Below are 21,620 nucleotides of genomic sequence, written 5' to 3'. Positions count from 1 at the left end.
CATGATGATTTTAAACTTTTTGAGTGAAGGGTGTGTGTGTTATTAGGTGCTTGTAGTTTTGTGTGGAGGAAGAGAGTTGTCTTTAGAGGGCAGGCTGTGACTGGCCCCTTGTGTTGTGAGACACAAAGGGAAACGTTCAGTGAGGTCACAGCTGGGTTTAATGATAAGTTCACAGCACCCCCTGAACAGTGCTTTAGACCTCACTGGGAGTAATTATCGTTTCGGCAGGTGTCTACTGCCTCCTCCTCCATATATATATATATATATATATATATACGAGTATATATATATATATATATATATATATATATATATATATATATATATATATATATATATATATATATATATATATATATATATATATATATATATATATATATATATATATATATATATATATATATATATATATATATATATATATTTTCTTTTCTTTTCTTTTCTTTTTTTTCATAAAACAGTAACCGGCTGTAAAAGGAAAAAAAAAAAACGCACTGGAGTAATGTTTAGTTTTGGACATTAACTGTTGGAGTGATTTTTTTTTTTTTTATGAAATAGTATATATTTTCTCAAGTGCAATTTGGAGTGGTCAGTAAACTACTTGATTGTAAATCTGTATACATGTGTGTGTGTGTGTGTTTCATCTCCTCACTTATTCACAGTAACATATCTCGAGTCAGTATTAACTCAATCCTGTGTTTTCCCTATCATAAATATTCTTAAGTTAGTCCAGAATTCCTTCCAGTCTCTCTTACCATCACTCCTGGGTCTCCAGAGCCCTGAGACCCTGCCAGGCCCCCACCCTCACTTTCTCAGTCTGCCACCTGTCTTGACGGTTCCAGCCTCAGTGCCTCTTGGGATAGCAGAGGGGAAGTGTTGTGTTCCTTCGTCCGCCCACCATTCTTATAAACTATGTCTAGTGCCTTATCGTAGCATCAAGATGGAATTAGTGAGATGCGTGTGGCTGTGCGTGGTCGCCCTTTTTCTCGGTAAGGAAAGCAACCTTAGTTTAGTGAAGGATTTGTAACTCCAGACTTCTCACAAGGATCACTTTCTATCTCGTTCAAATTTCCCTGATATATTAGCCCTTAAACCAAGCCTGATGAGTGCATCTATCTCTATCAAGCATACAAGCCCACAACGAGGATTAGCACCCGTGGGAAATGAGTGAAAATGATTCGTTTAAGTGAACATCTTAACAATTACTCATTTCCGGATGTTGCTCAGCTGGCCTTGGCTTGAGACATTTGGCTGGCTAAGTGTGGTATCATAGGCTGATCAGGCAGGCCTATTTTTAATAGTGGAATGCGCGTGTGCGGCGGTAACTAGAGTGTGTCAGTGTGTTAACATGAATGTTTGGTAATGTTTGGTAATGTGCATTGCCAAGAAGGAATAAGTGAAAGGTGGTGTTAGAAGATGGGTCTCTCTCTCCTCTCTCTCTCTCTCTCTCTCTCTCTCTCTCTCTCTCAGACAAAGGGAGAGGGAGGGAAGGGTGAATGAATGAGAAAATGAACTGACGGGAGGGAGATCTGCTTGTCTCTCACTCTCTCACTCTCACTCCCTCACTCGCAAGCATATGTTGTTGTTTGAATGAAGAACGAAACTGAGCTTTCTTCCCAAGCCACTTTCTGTATTAGTAGGTTGGTCTGCAAGTGTTAGTTGTGGCGGGACCATAATTGTTAACTTCTATTTGTGTTAGTGTGTCAATAAGTGTATGGCCTCGAATATGGCTTTTTGAAATTAATGTAGTTATTAGTGTGACTCTCTCTCTCTCTCTCTCTCTCTCTCTCTCTCTCTCTCTCTCTCTCTCTCTCTCTCTCTCTCTCTCTCTCTCTCTCTCTCCGTTTGCGCTCCTCTTACCTCATCGCATGCTCTCTCTCTCTCTCTCTCTCTCTCTCTCTCTCTCTCTCTCTCTCTCTCTCTCTCTCTCTCTCTCTCTCTCTCTCTCTCTCTCTCCTTGTTCCTTTTTCCGTTAATCCGCGTTCCTCTTACCTCATCGCATGCTCTCTCTCTCTCTCTCTCTCTCTCTCTCTCTCTCTCTCTCTCTCTCTCTCTCTCTCTCTCTCTCTCTCTCTCTCTCCTTGTTCCTTTTTCCGTTAATCCGCGTTCCTCTTACCTCATCGCATGCTCTCTCTCTCTCTCTCTCTCTCTCTCTCTCTCTCTCTCTCTCTCTCTCTCTCTCTCTCTCTCTCTCTCTGAAGAAAACAAGGTCATTTCCTCGTGACATTTTCCAGCAGTACCTTTATCTGAGAGCAAAGGCGCACTAATTAACACGCCACATGTAATGGAATAAATTGAAATGGCTCTTGTAATGGAAGCAAGCGAACACGTACAGTTATGTTGAGTGGAAAGAATGCAATGCAAACGATGGATTACTGAACAAGTTTACATTTGCCGTTCGTTTGACATTTACTGGTATTTTACTATTTCGCAATGCTCTCTCTCTCTCTCTCTCTCTCTCTCTCTCTCTCTCTCTCTCTCTCTCTCTCTCTCTGTGCGTGTGTGTGTGTGTGTGTGTGTGTATTTTCTATTCCTTTTGTTGTTATAATCATAAACATGTTTTTATTGGTTTGCATTAATTGCACCTGCTTTGTTCAAGAGATTACCTTCATATCTTAGGCAGTTATATTAACATACGAGATTTGAATTTGAATTATCACGAGCATTAAACACATTAGTAACTTTAGTCCTTATTTCACAGACTAGTATTTTAATTATATGCAAAGAAAATGTCACCAGTACATATATTGATGCGCACGGGAAAGACTGAATAAATATATAGACATGGATTAGGAGCAGGTTGACACAGGCATATACACATTACATGCGTAGGCTTCATGGCTTCTTATAACAGCTGCCGTAATGTTATTTTATGCATTATTTCTGTCGTATTTCTAGTTTATTGTAATCTTCGTGCCTGTTCTCGTGCTTATGTTCTTCCTCCGCCATTTATTCCTTTCTTCCTTCTTTCATTCTTGTTGCATATTCTTCTTCCTTTGTGTAGCTCTCTATCTTGGTGTTTCTTGGTCACGTAGATCTCGATGCCCTCCACCTGTGGTTCTTCTGATTTTCTGGCTTCCCTTATATTCTTACCCAGATGAATATATCCTCCTCATGGTGTAAAGTATATGTATTATAGACCATAGTGCCTGCCCCGTTTGGGTCTTCTGGCTTTCTTTATATTCGTGTGGTATCTCCTCTTCACTCGTGCTCTTTTCTTTTTCGTCTTCCTCCACTCCTTCAGTTATCCAGCATTCATCTACTGGCATTGCCCCTTTAAAAGACTTTTCTCTCTTCCTTCGGTGCCAATTTCTCCCTGATGGCGTAAAGACGGATCATGTCTGGTTCAGCTACAAGATGAAAAAAAAAAAAAAAAAACGGCCTTGGCATTCTTCCTCAGCCTCCTTAACTGGATCATGTGCAACTTATTCTATAACGCGACTTTTTAGCTTACTTTCTTTTCCTGCCAGCCGCCAGCATCTCTCAAGCCTATATCAGCCATAGGAAAACCTCATCCTCTGTGTGTCTGGCATTCACTCATTTCCTGGGAGTTGATATTACACAGTTCAGAGTGAAAAGTTGGTCGCCTTGGTGTGGCCGGGTGAGGAAAGAGGAAGCTAAGCCACGAGGGTGCGGCAGGGGTGTAAGTCCAGATATAGATCACTGGTCTCTCGCCTCTATGGCCTGAGCGTGGAGGCGACCGAGGCTGGCAGGAAGAAGGGTTGTGTGGGGGCATGTGGTGGTGGTGGTTGAGGAATAGTGTGGGGGTATGTGGTGGTGGTGGTTGTGATAGTGGTAAATGTGGTGTGATATTTGCTGTATTTGCTTCAGAGAGAGAGAGAGAGAGAGAGAGAGAGGGAATAAAATGATAATAATAATTATTATAATAATAATAATAATAATAATAATAATGAGTGGTATTATTATTATTATTATTATTATTATTATTATTATTATTATTTTTATTATTATTATTATTATTGTTATTGTCATTATCATTATTATTATTATTGTTGTTGTTGTTGATGTTGTTGTCATCACAGTAGTAATAATAGGTATTGTAGTAGTAGTAGTTTTAGTAGTAGTAGTAGTAGTGGTAGTAGTAGTAGTAGTAGTAGTAGTAGTAGTAGTAGTAGTAGTAGAAATAGCAGCAGCAGCAGTAATAGTAGTAGTAGTAGTACTAGTAGTAGTAGTAGTAGTAGTAGTAGTAGCAATAGTAGTAGTAGTAGTAGTAGTAGTAGTAGTAGTAGTAGTAGTAGTAGTAGTAGTAGTAGTAGTAGTAGTAGCAGCAGTAGTAGTAGTAGTAGTAGTAGTAGTAATAGTAGTAGTAGTAGTAGTAGTAGTAGTAGTAGTAGTAGTAGTAGTAGTAGTAGTAGTAGTATGGTGGTGTGATACAGATTTCCATCACCTCAGCCATGATGTCTAGGGAGAATCTGGACTGTTCTGGCAAGAAATCAAAATTTTTTCTCAATTTCAGATGTGTGTTACGCATCGGATGGATATGTGGGCAAGAAGCTTGGAGAACTGAACAGCTACCATCACCAGGTATGCACACACACACACACACACACACACACACACACACACACACACACAGAAACACCTTTTCCATTAATATTTCCACGTACATACATAATTTTTGGCTCATTTGGTCAGTGTGTCTTAGCATAGTCTTGGGTGGAAGTGGAGTACTCTCTCACTGCCACTGTGGTTTGTGCTGTCTCAGTCTAGTCCTGTGATCTGCAGAGAAGCCATCAGTTGTCAGGTTTTGTAAGGAGACTGTTTGTAAATCAGAGGGTTTTATAGATTTGAGAGAAAGAACACTAAGCAAAGCAGGATAGAGTGTAGAAACATTGATAGATTATTTGTCTTCTGACCATGACTGTACTGCATATGCTGTACTTTGCCTATCCTGTGTCTATCTATCTATCTGTTTGTTTTATCACTGATGTTTCAGTGGTTGGCCACAATGAACCTCCACCTTTACCTATCCAAGCATTCCCTTTTTGTGTGTTCAAGCAGTTAGCCTCTAGTGACACCTCTTTCACACATACACTCCTTTATTTAACACACCCTTGCATCCTCCAGGTGGCTGTTGGTACCTTGAATTTTGCACACGTAGACTTCACTCTTTCTCTCAATGTGGCATATCATCTCAGTGTGTTCTTTTTTGCCCATTCCACCACTCCACTATTTAAACAACTTACATGGGCACTCATACCACATCTCTCATACACTTTCATTGCTCTCACCCTCCCATCTTATCACTCCACACATTCCTCTCAGATCATTACTTTTCACAGCACATACTGAATTGTTGTGCCTTGTTCCACACCACTCACCTCCTCCATTCTGTCTCCTCTCATAACCACCCCACACCTCCCTACAGCTGGTACACTCACATCGTAAGGTGCCCTGAAGTCACACACCCCCACTTCTCTCTTCTCGGACACTATCACCTCACTTTTTCCAATATTCATCTCAAGTTTCCACCTCACACACACCGTATGGAAATGATGCACCAATCTGAAGTTCCCTTTAACTCTCTGCCAGTAAAACAGTGACATCTGCAAACAGACATGCTACTGCAGCCCATCCCACTCCATTCTGTATCAGCTTGTCACCAACATTTCCTACTTTAGCTTTCACCTCCTTCACACAGCCATCCATGATTATATGAAACAACCACAGAGGCATTGCACATCCTTGCCTCACTTCTTTTCTATTGTAAAACTTTCTCCAGGCTCCCCCTCCAGCCTTACACACACACACTGGCATCCTCATAAGAAGCTTCATTCCTTCCACCAATTGTCCTCCTACTTCATAGATTTTAAGAACATTCCATAGGTCTTTTCTATCCATCCTATTATATGATCAAGGTGGTGCATACAACTTTTTATCCTTTCCTAAGTATTCCTTTATTATCTTTTTTATTGGAAAAATCTGATCCAAACAATTTTTTTTCTTTCCTTAAACCTGTTTGTTTCTCACTGACCTTCACCTCAGTCACCTCCATCACTCACTCAGTCATAACCTTCCCATAGACTCTTAATGTCACACTAGTAAACTCAAATCCCTAAAACTGTTACCTTCATTCCTACAACCTTTGTTTATATAAAGGTACAGTAACTGCCTTCCTCCACTCATCTAGTGTACTGTTCCTTTGAGACTGCAGCATTTCAAGGTGATCTAGTTAGTGCACATTTTTATTATCTTCATTACACTTAGGTCTCTGTTTCCTTTAAGGTTTTATTACCCAACTTGCAGCCCCACTCATGCCTTCCATTACTGCTTCAAGACTTCATCACATACCACTCCTGCAGCAGATTCCCTCTGTCATTTACTGCTCCTCTCAGTCAGTTTATCAGAGTCTTTCAGAAATTTCTTGCAGCAGTCTTCATTTGTAACTGCCCTTTGCATCTTGTCATCATCAGCAAACATGTTCACACACTGCCTTCTGCAACATTTTCCTCAGTATCATTTATATTGATTGAACACATGATTGGTTCAGAAACAGAGCCTTGAAAAATTTCACTCATTACATTCTCTCAATAAGGATACACATCTTCCTCTGGTACATTTCTTGTGTTCCTTCCTTCCAAAATTCCTTTATCCATTTCAATGCATTTCCCAAATTCTTTAATGTGAAAATATTCTTATGAACCTTTGGTGAGGTACTTTTTTTTTCTTATTTAACTATTATAGATACTGTCCATCCAGACTTCTCTTTCTTGTAATCTTTCTGTTGTTCTTATAAAAACTTATATGTTATGCATGATCTTTCCTTCTTAAATCCAAATTGCCTTCATGATTGATTTCTTTTCTTTCAAGTGTTTTAACCAGTTTCTTTTTCCAAGTTGTGCACAGCAAATAGTGTTTGTTAATGGTAGAGGTCCATAGTGTAGTGGGTCTTGTCATGTGTAGTGGATATGTAGTGGTTTTGTTAGTTCCTGATACATTCTTTCACTGCCCAGCAAGAGATCTTATCTGGTTCACTTGCTTTACTTTTATCTGTAGCAGTACGTTAATTTTACATTTCCTTCTTTATGAGGGTGAAGTCAACAAGTTTGTATGTCTTCAATATCATATTTTGTCCTGCTTTGAATATATTCCAGAATTTTTGTTCAGCATTACTTCCATACGTTTGACATTAAAGCTCATCTTAACTCTGTTAATCATTGCTGTGTCTTTTGAGATGTATTTATTTTCCTCTTTATACTTTTCACTGAAGTTCAAGTATTAGTTATTTATATTATTACTGTATTATCTGCCACTGTTTCACTATACATGTCTGTAGAGTAGTGCTTTGTAGTTCTTTGTGATGTGTTTATTTAGTTTGCCTTTTTTTCCAAGATGTCCTGCAACTACAAAATCTCATCTCAGCACAACATAGCCACTTTTCGTATGGCTGGTGTTTATTCTGTATTCTCAATTGCATTTTAGTTTATAGTAAGTGCTTAGTCTGTTATTGGTAGCTCATCCATTCCTGTTACACTTGTAGTGTGCATGGTATGTTATGTTAGATCTAATAGTTTACTGTTCCAATGACCTTCTGTTGATCTTGCTTCTGAACTTTTCCTGTCCTGTTGCTGTTAGTCTTCTGTTAGTACTTTCCTGTTACATCTGCTTTTTTTCTTTTTTTTTTATAGCATTGTTCTGATGTCACTCAATGGCTTCTACTTATTCAGAATAGTAATTGTTTTTCTGTCTTCTAGTCTTGTGTGACGTATTATTGCAACTGTCATTTCTCCTTTCTGTGTTGTAACACCAGCAGTAATTATTTCAGCTTTTTTTCAGATATCAATAATACTTTTCATTGTCTTTTTTCTTATTACTCAGAGTCATTATTTCACCTTCACTTTTCTCTAATCTGTATTTTCTCCATAATTATGCTGCAATCACACAGGTCAAATATATCACCAGGTGTTTTAGAATATAAGTTCAATTTTGTTAAGCACATTATCTGAAGTTTTCTCTTGGATATCAATGATTTCAATTAGCTTTGATACAACACTGTCCACCTCATAGTGCATCACCTTAACCCTTTTGTATGATACAAAACACTTAGCAGCACCAGAAGTAATGCATAAAATCTTTATAAGCATCTACAGGAAAGAAGAGGATTAAAAAGAATAGGTTTTACAATTTCTACCCAGTTTAAAGATTGGAGGTGGCTGTAGAAGAAGAAGTAAAGTTGTCTTAGAGTGATTAGTAATCAGGGAAAGGTGTGCCAATTAGCAGTCAAAGGGTTAAATTTTTGTGTTGCTGGCAGGTGGGTGGCGAGGTGTATGCGGTGAATGAGAGGACGCTGCTCATCAAGAACTTCATGTACGATGGGAATGGTGGAGACACATTCTTCTGGGCCGGGTCTCGCCCTCGGCCTGGCCCTCAGGGATTTATTGTGCCTAATGAGCTTGGCAGGTTAGTACAGATTTCTCTCAGCTGGCTCCACAAGTGGGATCACCTCAGTGGATCACTTGTCTCCTTCTTACTCTTCTTTCTGGTGTGTGCTTAATTTAATACTGATTTAAACTTGTGGATGTTAAGATGTGGGTTTCCTGTGTAGGTGTTTCCACTTGAGTTTCCTGTGCCATTTCTGATTTTGTGTACAACATGGATTCTATTATGTTTGAATAAGCTAGATTTAGGAATAAAGTAACTTATGTCCTTGTGTAAAGTTATAGGGAATTGCAACATAAAATTAGTGTAATAATGTTGTCTACATTGGAAAGCTAACTTGTGTATTGTGTCCTTCACAGGTGTAAGTCTGCAATACCAGCAATATTAAGCCCATACCTCCCTGTTAAGGCCACAACTCTTCTCATTTCATCACACTGTCTTCACACACCTTTCAGCAAACTTGGATGTAGGATAGCCAATGTGTGATGCAGTGATGTGGTTTCTGTCTTTCAGGACCAATGTTCTAGACCGCTACCTCAACAAGGACATCACCCTCACCCTGCCAGACTACAAGACCATCACAGAGATCAAGTGGCTGGCCATATATGATCTCAGCAGACTGGTATGATCCTCATCTGGCACTCTTAAATGTTTTGGACTCTTAGAAGGACAATTTTTAGAGTCCATACAATCAATTAGTTGTGTTCTCATAGGTGTTTTTCTCTTGATGATGCAAATTCCTTGTTTGATTATCACTAGAACTGTGCAAATGTCATGATCTAATGAAGAAACAGTGAGAAGTTCTATCCATATATCTGTGTACCAAACAGACAAAGACAAAATATACACACACACACATACACACAAATGATTCACAATTTTATCCCTATAAGAATTAAATCTATCATAAATACTGGAAGTGGGCATAACTGGGGACCAAACCCAGATCAGACAAGCTGGAAGGACAAGGCTTAACTGAATGGACTATAAGACACCTCAAGGCCAGTCCAGCTTTGTCTTGTGTCTGTCCTATCATGTCATTACACACACACACCCTTACAAACCTCAGCAACATCCCCTGCAGCCTTTTTTTCTGCAGCCTCTCCCAAGTTAATATGGGGTCACTGTTCCTCACTAATCCTTTCCATAATGCTCTTATGCCTCCTTTCCACTCACCCCTGTCTCTCAAATTATCTGTGTTAACAATAAAGATAAGTCACTGGAACTCTTAAGGCCTAGTACAGGGAGTGTCATGTGTAGGTGCAGGCCTGATGGCTTCTTGTAGCTTCCCTTGTGTTCTTAATCCTGCTATTGTTGAACAGAGAGCTGTTAAGGTAACACTTGGAAAAATGTACAAAAGAAATTCTCTCTCTCTCTCTCTCTCTCTCTCTCTCTCTCTCTCTCTCTCTCTCTCTCTCTCTCTCTCTCTCTCTCTCTCTCTCTCTCTCTCTCTCTCTCTCTCTCACACACACATTTATATTGTATCTTTATGTCTTGCCTTCTGTGATAAGTAGAGTGTGACTTAGATATTTTTTAATTGATGTTTTAGAGACGATGGATAAATGTATGATTTATAATATTGCTCTTCCTGTATTAGGATTTAACTATATAAACTGGTTTTTGTATTTTGCTGTGGTGGTGATGGCAATGTGATAATGAAATTCTCTCTCTCTCTCTCTCTCTCTCTCTCTCTCTCTCTCTCTCTCTCTCTCTCTCTCTCCAGGAGCCTTTTGGAGACATCTACATTCCTGAAGGGTTTGAGCCGCCCCAGGAGATTGTCCTGAACAAGCTGTCCTCCAAGACTCGGGAGGTAAAGTCTGGGGGAGTGATCATCTCCGAGTCCAAGACCATCATTATTGAGGGTAGGTTTGTGTGGGATGTGGTGGTGGTGGTGGTGTCCAAAGACTGACTAGTGTAACTTATTCATCATCACCATCATATATTGTCATTATTGTCATTGTTATCAAGTTTGTGTTTGCATGGGGACAGTGTAGTGGTGATGATGGTGGTCAGTTGTTGATGTAACCCAGAGACTGACTGCTGTAACATATTCATCATCACCATCATCTTTCGTCATTGTCATCATTATTTAATTTATACCTATCTATCTATTGATATACCAGGCTGGCAATCACACTTGGAGTGGCCCAGACATAGCACCACACATTCATACATGCATCATTCACACACTTAATCCTGTTGGCTCCTGGTGGAAAGGGACAGTCACATACTTCCACAGCAAGGCCCACTGTACCATCATTATTTTCCATTATGGGGGTTGGAAGAGGTATGTAACAGGACAGCTGTAGTCATAGATAAACTTTTCTCTGATGTTCATCCCTGTCATGTCATCCTCCACACACTGTCTCCAGGTCTTCTTCAGTTTACCCACTAGTCTCCTACCCATCCTCAACTCTGATACTTTTCTGAGTATTATATATGTATAAGATTTCATCAAAGTACATTTGTGGGACAAATGGAATGATTGTAATCCCAGCAAGCCTAAATAAAGACATACTTTTCTAATATTAATAACACTGACATTTATGTGCATTCATTATACATACTTTATTTTCAAATATCATTGCAGATTTAACCTACAATGGCAAGGGGGGAGAGGTTTACTTCTGGGTGGGCGTGGGACCCCAGCCTCACTCCAAGGGGACCAAGATTCCCGATGAGCATGGCTAGTAAGTTGCCTGCCTAGTCTTTCCTCGCAATATCTGATCTCCCAGCCTCTTTTCTTTATCCTCCAGGCTTCTTTCTTCCTCACTGATTCAGTTTTGCAATCCATTTCTTCACACATTTTTTATTCTAATTTCTGTTTTCTTGTTTTACTTCATCAGCTTCTTAAGTTTCACTCTTTAATGCTTTCTGGTATGAGTTACTGAACTAGGAACTATAAATATTAACACCTATAGCTGTTATGCTGTCAGCCTCTTGACATCCACCAGTGACCAGCTATAAACACACAGGGAGGCCTCCAGTTGAAGATACACATACAGCAAGTGGTGGCTAGCTGTACCCACCACCACTACCTGCACTTGAGCTCAGAGTGGGGAACACTAATGCACTGTTTCCTCTGGTGACTTGACCTCTACACTCAGCAGGACACAGAGATGCCCAAATACCTTTTCTGGCTTTTAATGGTGGAGATGACTGGTTACAAGGCGAGGGGGAGGGTGTGTAGTAACATGGAACCATGGCACATACATCCAGGCACAGTACACAGCACACACTTGTCCTGGGCACTGACAGCACACATGAGAGGCAGCAGGGCACAGCTTTACACCACCTGGAACAGAGGTAGTATTTGTGTAACAACAAGGAAGTGAAGAATGGCTCTCAGAAGAATAGTAAAGGCAGGTCTTACTCTTCATAAGTTACCATACCTACACTCCAACTGCTTCACAGCCCATACCAGCCATGCTGCCAGACACAAGCCCACACACACACACCCACACCCATATAAAAGTAATGATAGCTATTTGAGACTGACTTACTCAACATATTGCTGACTATTAGAGGATAAGGACAAGGACCACATAATGATGGTGAATAGCAGCATGAAACACAACACTTGCCTCTCTGCAGCCTGACTCCCCTGGGGAAGTATGACAAGAAAACCATCACTCTGGAGCTGCCAGGAGACCTGACGGTGTTCACGGTGGACTGGCTGGCCATCTATGACATCGCCAATGACAGAGTGTTGGGCTCCATCATCATCCCTGAGGAGCTCAATGTGCCGCCCTCCCTCGTCAAGATTATTGTGAGTAAAAGTCCTCTTTGGTTGTCTGTTTTTATGTGTCTGTTTGTAGGACACCATATAGAAGAAGGGTTTCTAGCCATGCATAAAATACAGTGGCAGTATTCTTAGCCTCTGCCACAGAGCAGAGAATCAAAAGGAATCAAATAAAGCTAACAGAGTAAATGATGTTTGTATGAGTGTGTGGTGCTTTATCTGGGCCACCAAATGTAGGATTGCTGGCCTGGTGTTTAGATAGTATATTGATAGAAAAGTCCTAATGTTTTCTAATTCTTCCTCACATTCTGTATTTCATAGCACATCTATATTTACAAATCAGAAGGTCTTACACTTTCTTATCTTTTCTTCCTCAGCCTCACAGTAACTCCATGCCAAACTGTGAGCAGCTACACAAGGACCTGCAGGTGTCATGGGAGGTGTTTGGAGACCAGATCACCATGGAGCTGGCAGGACAAGTGGGTGAGTGGCTGGTGGGGCTTTGTTGTGCTAGGTTAAGATAAATTAGATCACATTAGGTTAGGTTGTGGCTGTTGGGTTTCTGTACTGGTAGTCATGCAGGGAATAGTGTGTGTGTCTACTGATGGGCTTGTAGTTAGTCTTAGGGTCAGATTATCAAGTAAACTTTTTTCCTTCCCACTCATATCCTGCAAAGAACAATCATATCTACAAGTTTTTGCAATTAATCCAAAGCAGTTCTATTAAACAAAAAATCCTGTTGTATCAGATCTAGACCCACCAAAACAGAGGTACTTTTGGCATTACAGGTCTGCTGAGTGGGAGAATCTGAGACAGTACTATTCTGAATTTCCCCTGGGATGAGTGTTGCTTTCATGTTGGAGATCTATCTCTCTCTGTGCTCAGATCTTAACAGAGGTGATTGTCCCTAACATAAAGGCAAACATTTCACACAGTTTCTCATAAGCCTTGAGTTTGTTCTTGTGCTCTCCAGGATAGAGAGGCAACTCACACACAGTGTATTAGCCTTCCACCTCCTGAAACTCGTACATTTTACATCTCAGCCCAAAATCATATTAGATTTGTTGTGTAACTTCCCAAAACTCTTTCATCACTAAGATATGTCAAAATCTAGAGAGTTTATCTTCTGACTTCTGACATCAAACCATATGCATACCTACAATTTTTCTCCTCCATCTTGTCTCCCCTGTTCTATGCTTGTGGCTCTCTTGCCACTTCATCTTTAGAGCTGAAATCTTTCCTTGGACCTTTGCTGAAAACTCCACAGTGAATGATTCAGGACTTGTTCCTCCCCTGACTATAACATTATATCTGTTATTGAAATTCTTAAAAAAAATCTTTTCTGTGCCCTCTCGGGCCTTGATCTTTGGAAGGCTTGTGACTCTGATGGAATCCCTCCTATTGTTATCCATAACTGTGCTTTGCTGCTCACTCCTTGCCTGGTTAGACTCTTCTTATTCTATCCAATATCTTCCTGCTGGAGGTTTGTTTCCATTAATGTTTCTAAGAAGGATGACTGCTCCAGCCTCTCATACCACTGACCTATAGCTTTGATTTCACATCTTTGTAAAGCTTTTCAGTCTGCCCACAATGGAAAGACTCTGAAACACCTGCCTGCTCTTAACCTTCTTTCTGATCATCAGTATGGATTCCATAAAGAACAATCTAGTTTTTCTTTCTGAATTGTGGTTATACTGTACTTTATTAGAGATCTCAATAAAACATTTGCTATTACCTTAGACATATCAAAAGCTTCTGACATTGGCTGGTATAAATTTGCTTGGCAGAGGCATAATGCCAGAATCACCTTTGCTTTGGTGTGTCCAGAGGCTGCACTGGAGTGACAGGACAGGATGTGGGTATGAGGTTGTGACTGGAGGACCACAATTGAGAAAACAGTTTGAAAGAATGTGGTGAAGGGTCAGAAGTTAGGGAAAGGTCAAGAATGTTGGACAAGTCTCCAAGGCCACCAAGAATGTGAGTGGGATGCTGCACCTGCTGCTCTACAACCTGTAACAGAGCAAATTTGAAGACATGATTACCAGATTGGTCAGTGAAAGATGATATCCAAAGCTGGTGAATACTTAAACCTCCAAGTCCTCAGCAGGGAGGAAATAAGTATGAATGTGCTCAACTGTGCAAGTCAGCTGATAGTCTAAGAATTTTACAAAGTTGCAAGAGTTAAGTGAGAGATGCATAGCATGGATGAATTTAGTGTGAGTGACAGTGTTGTCTTAGTCAGATGGTGGAAAATCACAAGTTTCAAGAACATGGACACAAAATTGAGTCAGATCCCTAAATATATAAATGCAATAGCCAGCTTTTAATAAAAAATGAGCTGGAAAAAAGCAGGATGGGATTGATAGAGGACTGCTGCCAATGAACTCAGCCACCTGTGTTTCAGTGAGGACCAGGTGAGGTTTGGAGGAGGTGAAGTGATGTTCTATAGATTGAAAAGTAGATTCAAGGCCATAGATCTTGTAGACATTAATACAGAGAAAGTAGGATGAGACATCTGGAGTCACCATGTGATGGACAGACTGGCATGGGGACATTTGTGGTTCCTTTGCCAGGCAGAACTCCAAGGCTGTATGCTTTGCAGGAATTTTTTATAAATTTTATTTTAAAACTGTGTAGTTGTCTAGAGTGCTTATACTGTACTATAAATAATTTTAAGAGAACTCTGGTATTGAGAAGGAAATGTTTTCTTCCTAGGCGAGGACGACTACATGGCATTTGGCATGAGTGGGTCACCCTCGGAGCCAGTGATGGTGGGTGGCGACGCGGTGGTGGTGCACATGGACGGCTACCTTGGCTCCTTCAAGGACTACAACCTCACCTCATACATGCCTGTGAGTGTGTGTGTAATTATGTACTTAGTAGCCTGGTTGTGTTAATCTGTTTGCTACATGACCCTATTGTTGCATCTCCTTAATTAATTTGAAACATTTTCCTAACACAACATAAACTTCTGCCTGTTCACCTCTTCTGTCTCTTATCTCTCTCTCTCTCTCTCTCTCTCTCTCTCTCTCTCTCTCTCTCTCTCTCTCTCTCTCTCTCTCTCTCTCTCTTCTTCCATTCCTTTTCTTTCCTCTCCCTGTTTATTATTCAGTTCATCACTCCCATCCTTCAACTTAAACTTCTAGTCCACCTCATTTGTCTCCTTTCATCTCTTTCTCTCTCACCTTACACTGTCTCTCCTCCTCCCTCTTCCTGTTAATCATTCACTCCAGCCTCCCATTCCCACAGTGCACACACCTGCTGGGGCAACACAAGGGTGTGTGCTATGATGACCTGGTGGGGGGAGCACAGGACTACCAGGAGTTCAGTCACAAGAGGGAGGATGGAATCAACATTTTCACCTTCAGACGCAGACTCACCACCCGTAAGTGTTCCTCCAGTCTGCCTCACACTCTTCAGAAGTGAGCTGAGAACATGGCTCTCTCTTTATCTGAAGTTCATTGGTGCAATATTGCTGGTGATAACAGAGGTGCAGTGATGAGGTTTCTTGGTAGCAAATTAATCCGTTTTCATCTATCATTTTATATTTTCAACTTGTTTATCATTCACACTCATGCATTCACAGTTATCCACACTCAAAACATCACCCACACAGGAGGGAAGGATTGCTAGACTTGCCTTCCACTTTGCTGGGAAAGAAGGTACCAGTGTCTCAGCTTTGGTGTATGCCAGGCCTGGGATAAGAACCTGGGATATCTTGATTGGAGCAACACACTAACAGCTACACCCCTGGGCCACTCAGAGAATTGCTCCTACTGTGTTTTATATTTCTTCGTCAGTCTCCCATTCATATAACAACTGAAGGGATGAAAAAAAAAAAGAAACCTATCCATCTGTATACCAGGCCCAGACAAAGCACCACATACTTACCCACGCACACACACACAACATCCACACTCTTAGCTCTGTTTTCTTTTTTCAATGTACAAAAGAAAAAAATCATATAGCTACATTTAATGAGCACAGTACCTCTTGTTGTATGGTCAGTAAGATATGCATCCTGTCCACAGCTGACCCAGGGGACATCCCGTACCCAGACAGTGGTGAGGCCATGATCATCTGGGCTCTGGGACATCTGGACATCAACCGCAACCCAACCATGCACTACGCCTGGTCCAAGGTGAGGGATGGGCAGGTTCTACTTACCTGTAAGGGCCATATTACTGCTGTCTAACTCTAATGAAGTAAATTCCACCCATAAAGATCTCTTCATAAAGATGTCACCTTAAGGTATTTCTCCTCTGAACAAAATTATGATGATGGTTATGATAGATTCCTCTGAACTAACTTTTTAACCTAAATTGATTGAGCCTAACCTAACCTAACTTAACCTGACCTAACCTGACACCACAAGGAAAAGTAAGGACACTGAACAAAATGACAATGCTCTTGATGATTGTGATAAATTCCTCTGAACAAACTTAACTTAACCTAATCTTACCTACCTTAACTGGACATAACCTAACTTAATGTATCCTAACCTAATTTATCATAGGGGAATTACTCTAAAAGAAATGTTGTAGGTGAAATGGTGATAGGGTAAAGTTATGTAAGAGACTTAAGTATGTAGTGCTTAAATTTTTTTGTTCTTAATCTATAATTTGAATCAACATGCATGATTTAACGTCAGAATCTTCCTTCTCCCCAAACAGTTCAAGCAGCCTATTGAGTTCACCAGGAAAGCCACGGAGAGGAAGTGCTTCTCGTTCACCAGGAGTGAGAAATCTATACCGTAAGTTGATGTAAACTGACAAGCAGACACACAGTTAGGTAGTAATAAAAATGAAATGGTCTTTACCCTATCTGGAGACTGGCGATAGAGAGTCAATTATATAAATGAACTGCTCTGTACTCCATCTGAAAAAAATTGTGATTAGTTATAAAAATCAACTGGTTTGTATCCCTTCAGGAGGCAGTGGTGAGAGTCATGAGAATTAACCACTGCATACCCCATCAGGACACAGTGGTGATTGACAGTTACCAGGATACACATGAATGCTGGTAGATAGATACTTATGATACATGAAGGAGTGCTGATTACTGATTTGTTCCCTGGTAGGAAGCGCTGGAAGCCGGTGCACCTTGCCAATCCCGCAGCCAAGGAGTTCACCGCCACACTGGGGCCTGACGGGGGACCAAGGGGCTACGAGGCCATCACTGGACGTAAGGAATTTGTGGCATTGACCCATTCACTGCTAGACAAATCTTTCTCTAACCTAATCTAACCTAATCTATTCTCTTCTAGACAAACTTTTTCCTGTAACATAACCTGATGAATCTCTACTGCTGCTGTCACCATCACCACTGCCATCATTATTTTGGTACCATCATCACCAGCCATTATCACTCTTATTTTAGTGCTATTATCATCATTATTATAATTTAACTCACACAACATTCACAGAGCTAGTTTACCAGTAATTAGTATATCATTATTGTGTGAGTTTAATGGAAAGAATGTCAGAAAGTGAGGTACCTAAGTACACATGTATTTCATAGATGTGGTGGGTGCAGGAGTGTGACCCCAGTGGAACAGAAGGCCACAGTGCTGGAGGGTGAGACAGAAAGGGATGGGAAGATAGATAGTGGTAGATGAATGGAATAGACCCAGTAATCAAGCTGTTAGTGTTGATTCATTAGGGAGCTTTTAAAAGAAGATTAAATAAAGTTATGAACGAGGAGGATTGGTGGAAACATGTAGGTCTGTTTCATGCAGGGAGTGCCACATGTTGGTCAGATGGCTTCTTGCAGCTTCCCTTATTTTCTTATGTTCTTATCTATGTAATATTAAAGTATGCAAGGAGGAAATGCAAGGACAGTAAGAAGCGGAGAGACTGTTGCTCCCATTCTCTAGAGAGATTCTATAAAGCAGACATAAGAGAAAGAAGGATAGATAGATCAATAGGTAGACAAGCAGGTAGAGATAGACAGATAGATAAGTAACATTACCTTATTACTTACTTGTTTGGTTTATTTGTTCAACACCAAATCCATTTAATGTGTCTGTTTTTAATTCCACAGATGTTTGATGTGTCTGTTCTTATGTGTATTACATTATTAATTACGTCATTAATTAGGTACATTACATTTTTAAATAGGTATATTACATTAATTTGGTATATTGCATTATTAATTAGGTATATTCCATTGTTAACCACTGCTTGGTTTGTTCGGTCATCAGCAAGTCCATTTGACACATCTTCTCAATTCCACAGAGCATTCAGAGACTGGCCTGTCCTGGTACATCAACGGCTACCTCTCCCCTGACATCTACATCAAGAGGGATGCCACTTACCGCATCATGGTGCAGGGCGGCTCCAACCCATACGATCCAAAGAGCTACCATCCCCTCATCATCACAGGTAGAGCCTCTGTCTGACCCTCCATCACCTGTAGTTAGGCAAAGTGTAGGGGAAGTGTAGGTGAGGTGCTCATGTTTGTTACCCCACCTTGCCACTCCATTCCTTATAAGCTCAAAGAGAAGGAGAAAGAGGAAGAGAAAAAAGAAAATAAATGGAGGATGAGGAGAAAAAATTAAGGAAAAGGAAGAGATAATAGTGGAAGAGGAAGAGGAGTGGTGAAGGAGGAAGAGATAGAGAAAACAATAATGCAGAAGGAGAAAGAGGAAACTTATTCCATATTCTCTTTCACACAATTGCTTCCTTCAGATGAGCCACGCGGGGCATACTCCCAGCTGTCGGATGAAGAGAAGAAGGACATCCGGGTGCTGGCTGGCATTGGGTATTCCGTGAGGGGCGACTCAAGAGCCACAGCAGGTAATACTGGGGAGCTGTCACTCATCTACTACTGTATGCTGTCAAGCCTTGCTGTTGATGTGTATGGTCAGATGTGCTATGCCTAAGCTCCTGGGGTGTAGTAGGGTGGTCCACAAGACTGTTCCTTTCCACCAGGGGCTGACAGAGCTGAAAGTGTGAATGATGTGTGTGTGAGTGTGTAGTGCTTTGTCTGGGCCACCCCATGTGGGATTGCTGGCCTGATATATAGTTAGACAGATCAATTGTCAAAATGAATGATAATGGGAGTCCTTTTTAGAACCTTCAATAGTTTAGTAAATGAATAAAGATGATACTTTTTGTATATGGTATGTTATGAGAGTTAAAATTATGTGGTAGAAAGGCAGGAAAGAAAGGGAAAAATCTCTTATGGTAGTATGAGAGATGTAGATATGGAAAAAAGTATTAAAAGGAAATACATCACAATCACCTGATTAACTAAAAAATAAAATACAAAATGAATACCGTGTATTCCTCCCTCAGCGGGCCGCCTGTGTCTGTGGGAACACCCGAAGGAGCTGGACCGCCGCAAGGACGTGGAGTTCAGGACCTACGAGCACTTCAGAAACGCTCTCCACCATGAGTGTGGCGAAGGTACTGAGTGGTGGTGCCGGGAAGAGAAAGCATGGGAATATTGGGACACAACACCACTATACAACAGTGTTACTATAGCAGTTGTCATATTGATTTCCTTCAGTGCTCTTATCTCCCCTTGAGTGATAGGTTTGGTATATTTAGCAGCTGGTGAAATGCCTCTGAAAGGTGATGTCATGCTGGGTTAATAATGTGGATGCCTGAGAATGCACACACTAATGCAGAAAGAATGTAGTATTTATATAGTTTCATGCTGGTGACTCCACAATCTTTAATTTCTGGAGCTCACTCAGAAAATCCCTCTTTACACAGCCGTTCCCTTCAGAGTGGCCTGCCCCTCTTGGTTCCTTTAGTCTTATGCACATACCTTTCTTGAAAAGTCCTGCGCTTTTCATCCACTCATTGAGGAAGAACTATTTTAACCATTTTAGTGTGTTTCTCTTCACCACACCACTCTACACCACTCCAGAGTTGCTTGTACCACTGTTTATCTTATATTTCTGTCAGTTTTCCAGCACCTGAGATAAATAATTTAGTCAAGTAACTCTTCCTTTTCCTCCCAGGCAAGGCAGCTGTGTTGGAATTTAAGCCCAACAAGTCGTGGCCGGACACTGTCTACTACAACAGCTGGACGGGGCCAAACATGGGCTGGAGGATACACATTCTGGACGAGATCAACACAGAGAAGATCCTGGCAGCCGCAGCGAGTGGTGGGAACAGTGTGCATTGGTCCTCACTCAACACCCTGCTGCTCTGGCTGACGGGGGTGTGGCTGGCTATGTTGGCAGTGTAGACATGCATATATGTGTGTGTGTGTGTGTGTGTTTGTAGGTGTGTAGGTGTTTAGGGTTGAATGAAATGTGTGTGTGTGTGTGTGTGTCCCCTTAAATGATAATAAGATAGCATTATTCTTGACATTTGAATAAATTTTGATTCACTGTCAAAAATATCTATCTATATACTCGCACTAATTAATGTTACAATGAAGAAATCGTCTTTCCTTCACTCACACCATGACTTCTTACTGTATATAGCTATAGGCTGTTTATTATGTGAAAACCATGTACAGTAGATTACTGAATAATGTTCTAGTGAATTACTTTCTGGAGTTTTATTACCTGATTAAGTGAAAACTGAGAGAGAGAGAAAGAGAGAGAGAGAGAGAGAGAGAGAGAGAGAGAGAGAGAGAGAGAGAGAATAAAAAAAATGAAAAGAAAAAATATAGGTATTCAAATATACATAAATTCACGATCTTTTCAAAGTAAATGGTAGATTATATATAAAAAAATATATATAATATAGCTATATATTTCTATGCGGAGAACTGAAATGTAACCCTGTTGGAAAAGTTAAAGAGAGACTTAAATGATCGTCACACTCAATCGTCAGAAAGGCAGTGTGCATGTTCAATGGGAAGGCCGATAACGTGCTTACGTCTTCCAGAGTTTTGTAGTGTTTGTAAGCCCTTTAACTCATCAAGTGTCCAGGTTTAGTTCCGCGGTGGATTCACTCATGTTGGCTTCACCGCTTGCGCCAGCACAAATAAACAGTGATGCACTGATGACAGGTAATATAACTGGCATGACAGTGCATCATAAATTAAAATGTTGAAATATCTGGAGACCAGACAAGACAGTCAATCAAACACAATGAAACGGTGAATCATGCCTGAATGTGTCATTATTTTCACAATCAGCAAGCTCAGCAGGGAATACAGTGGCCAGATTGAGGTACAGTATGACTGACCAGGATATTCCTGACGTAAGCGCCTCTTTGGTGGAGTGGCTGACGCCTGGCTACAAATCACTGGTCTCGGACACTGGCTCGAATCCTGAAGCAATCGGTGCACGGCTCACCCAGGTGTTCAGCCTTCCTTCGGGTTGGTCGGTAAATGGATCTGAAGTGTGGAGATCCGGATGATAGTGGCCCTGACGTCTGTGTCCCGGGGAGAGGGGTGGCAGCCACCACAGGCTGCAAGGCCAGTGAGACGGGGATGAAGCTGAGTCGGGGCCACGCACATTTTCATCTTATGCCCCTACCTTGACTTACAACGTACAGGTGCAGTG

The 21,620-nt window shown here is 40.9% G+C and overlaps 1 protein-coding gene and 2 long non-coding RNA genes across 3 annotated transcripts; 1 reads left to right on the top strand and 2 right to left on the bottom strand.

Annotated features, from left to right (window-relative positions):
* Nucleotides 1-832: 832 nt before the first annotated feature.
* Nucleotides 833-20,654, top strand: LOC135091625 (protein Skeletor, isoforms B/C-like). The gene is made up of 17 exons (XM_063989403.1): nucleotides 833-992; nucleotides 4,481-4,548; nucleotides 8,276-8,424; nucleotides 8,917-9,025; nucleotides 10,127-10,265; nucleotides 10,994-11,093; nucleotides 11,998-12,172; nucleotides 12,523-12,628; nucleotides 14,861-14,997; nucleotides 15,395-15,530; nucleotides 16,177-16,286; nucleotides 16,819-16,898; nucleotides 17,226-17,329; nucleotides 18,382-18,528; nucleotides 18,835-18,942; nucleotides 19,444-19,554; nucleotides 20,118-20,654. The coding sequence occupies exons 1-17, from the start codon at nucleotides 944-946 to the stop codon at nucleotides 20,345-20,347; spliced, it is 2,058 nt and encodes a 685-aa protein (XP_063845473.1). The 5' UTR covers nucleotides 833-943; the 3' UTR covers nucleotides 20,348-20,654.
* Nucleotides 11,532-14,184, bottom strand: LOC135091627 (uncharacterized). The gene is made up of 3 exons (XR_010262576.1): nucleotides 13,953-14,184; nucleotides 12,499-12,655; nucleotides 11,532-11,698 (listed from the first exon to the last, which is right to left on the bottom strand). It is a non-coding gene; the product is annotated as an uncharacterized LOC135091627 (long non-coding RNA).
* Nucleotides 15,511-17,216, bottom strand: LOC135091629 (uncharacterized). Its single transcript, XR_010262579.1, has 3 exons — nucleotides 16,965-17,216; nucleotides 16,136-16,312; nucleotides 15,511-15,964 (listed from the first exon to the last, which is right to left on the bottom strand). It is a non-coding gene; the product is annotated as an uncharacterized LOC135091629 (long non-coding RNA).
* Nucleotides 20,655-21,620: the final 966 nt, after the last annotated feature.

The sequence above is a fragment of the Scylla paramamosain genome, chromosome 38 (genome assembly GCF_035594125.1).
Source record: "Scylla paramamosain isolate STU-SP2022 chromosome 38, ASM3559412v1, whole genome shotgun sequence".
Classification (NCBI taxonomy): Eukaryota; Metazoa; Arthropoda; class Malacostraca; order Decapoda; family Portunidae; genus Scylla; species Scylla paramamosain.
The sequence above is the reverse complement of the archived record's forward strand: the minus strand, read 5'-3'. Positions and strand labels throughout refer to the sequence as shown.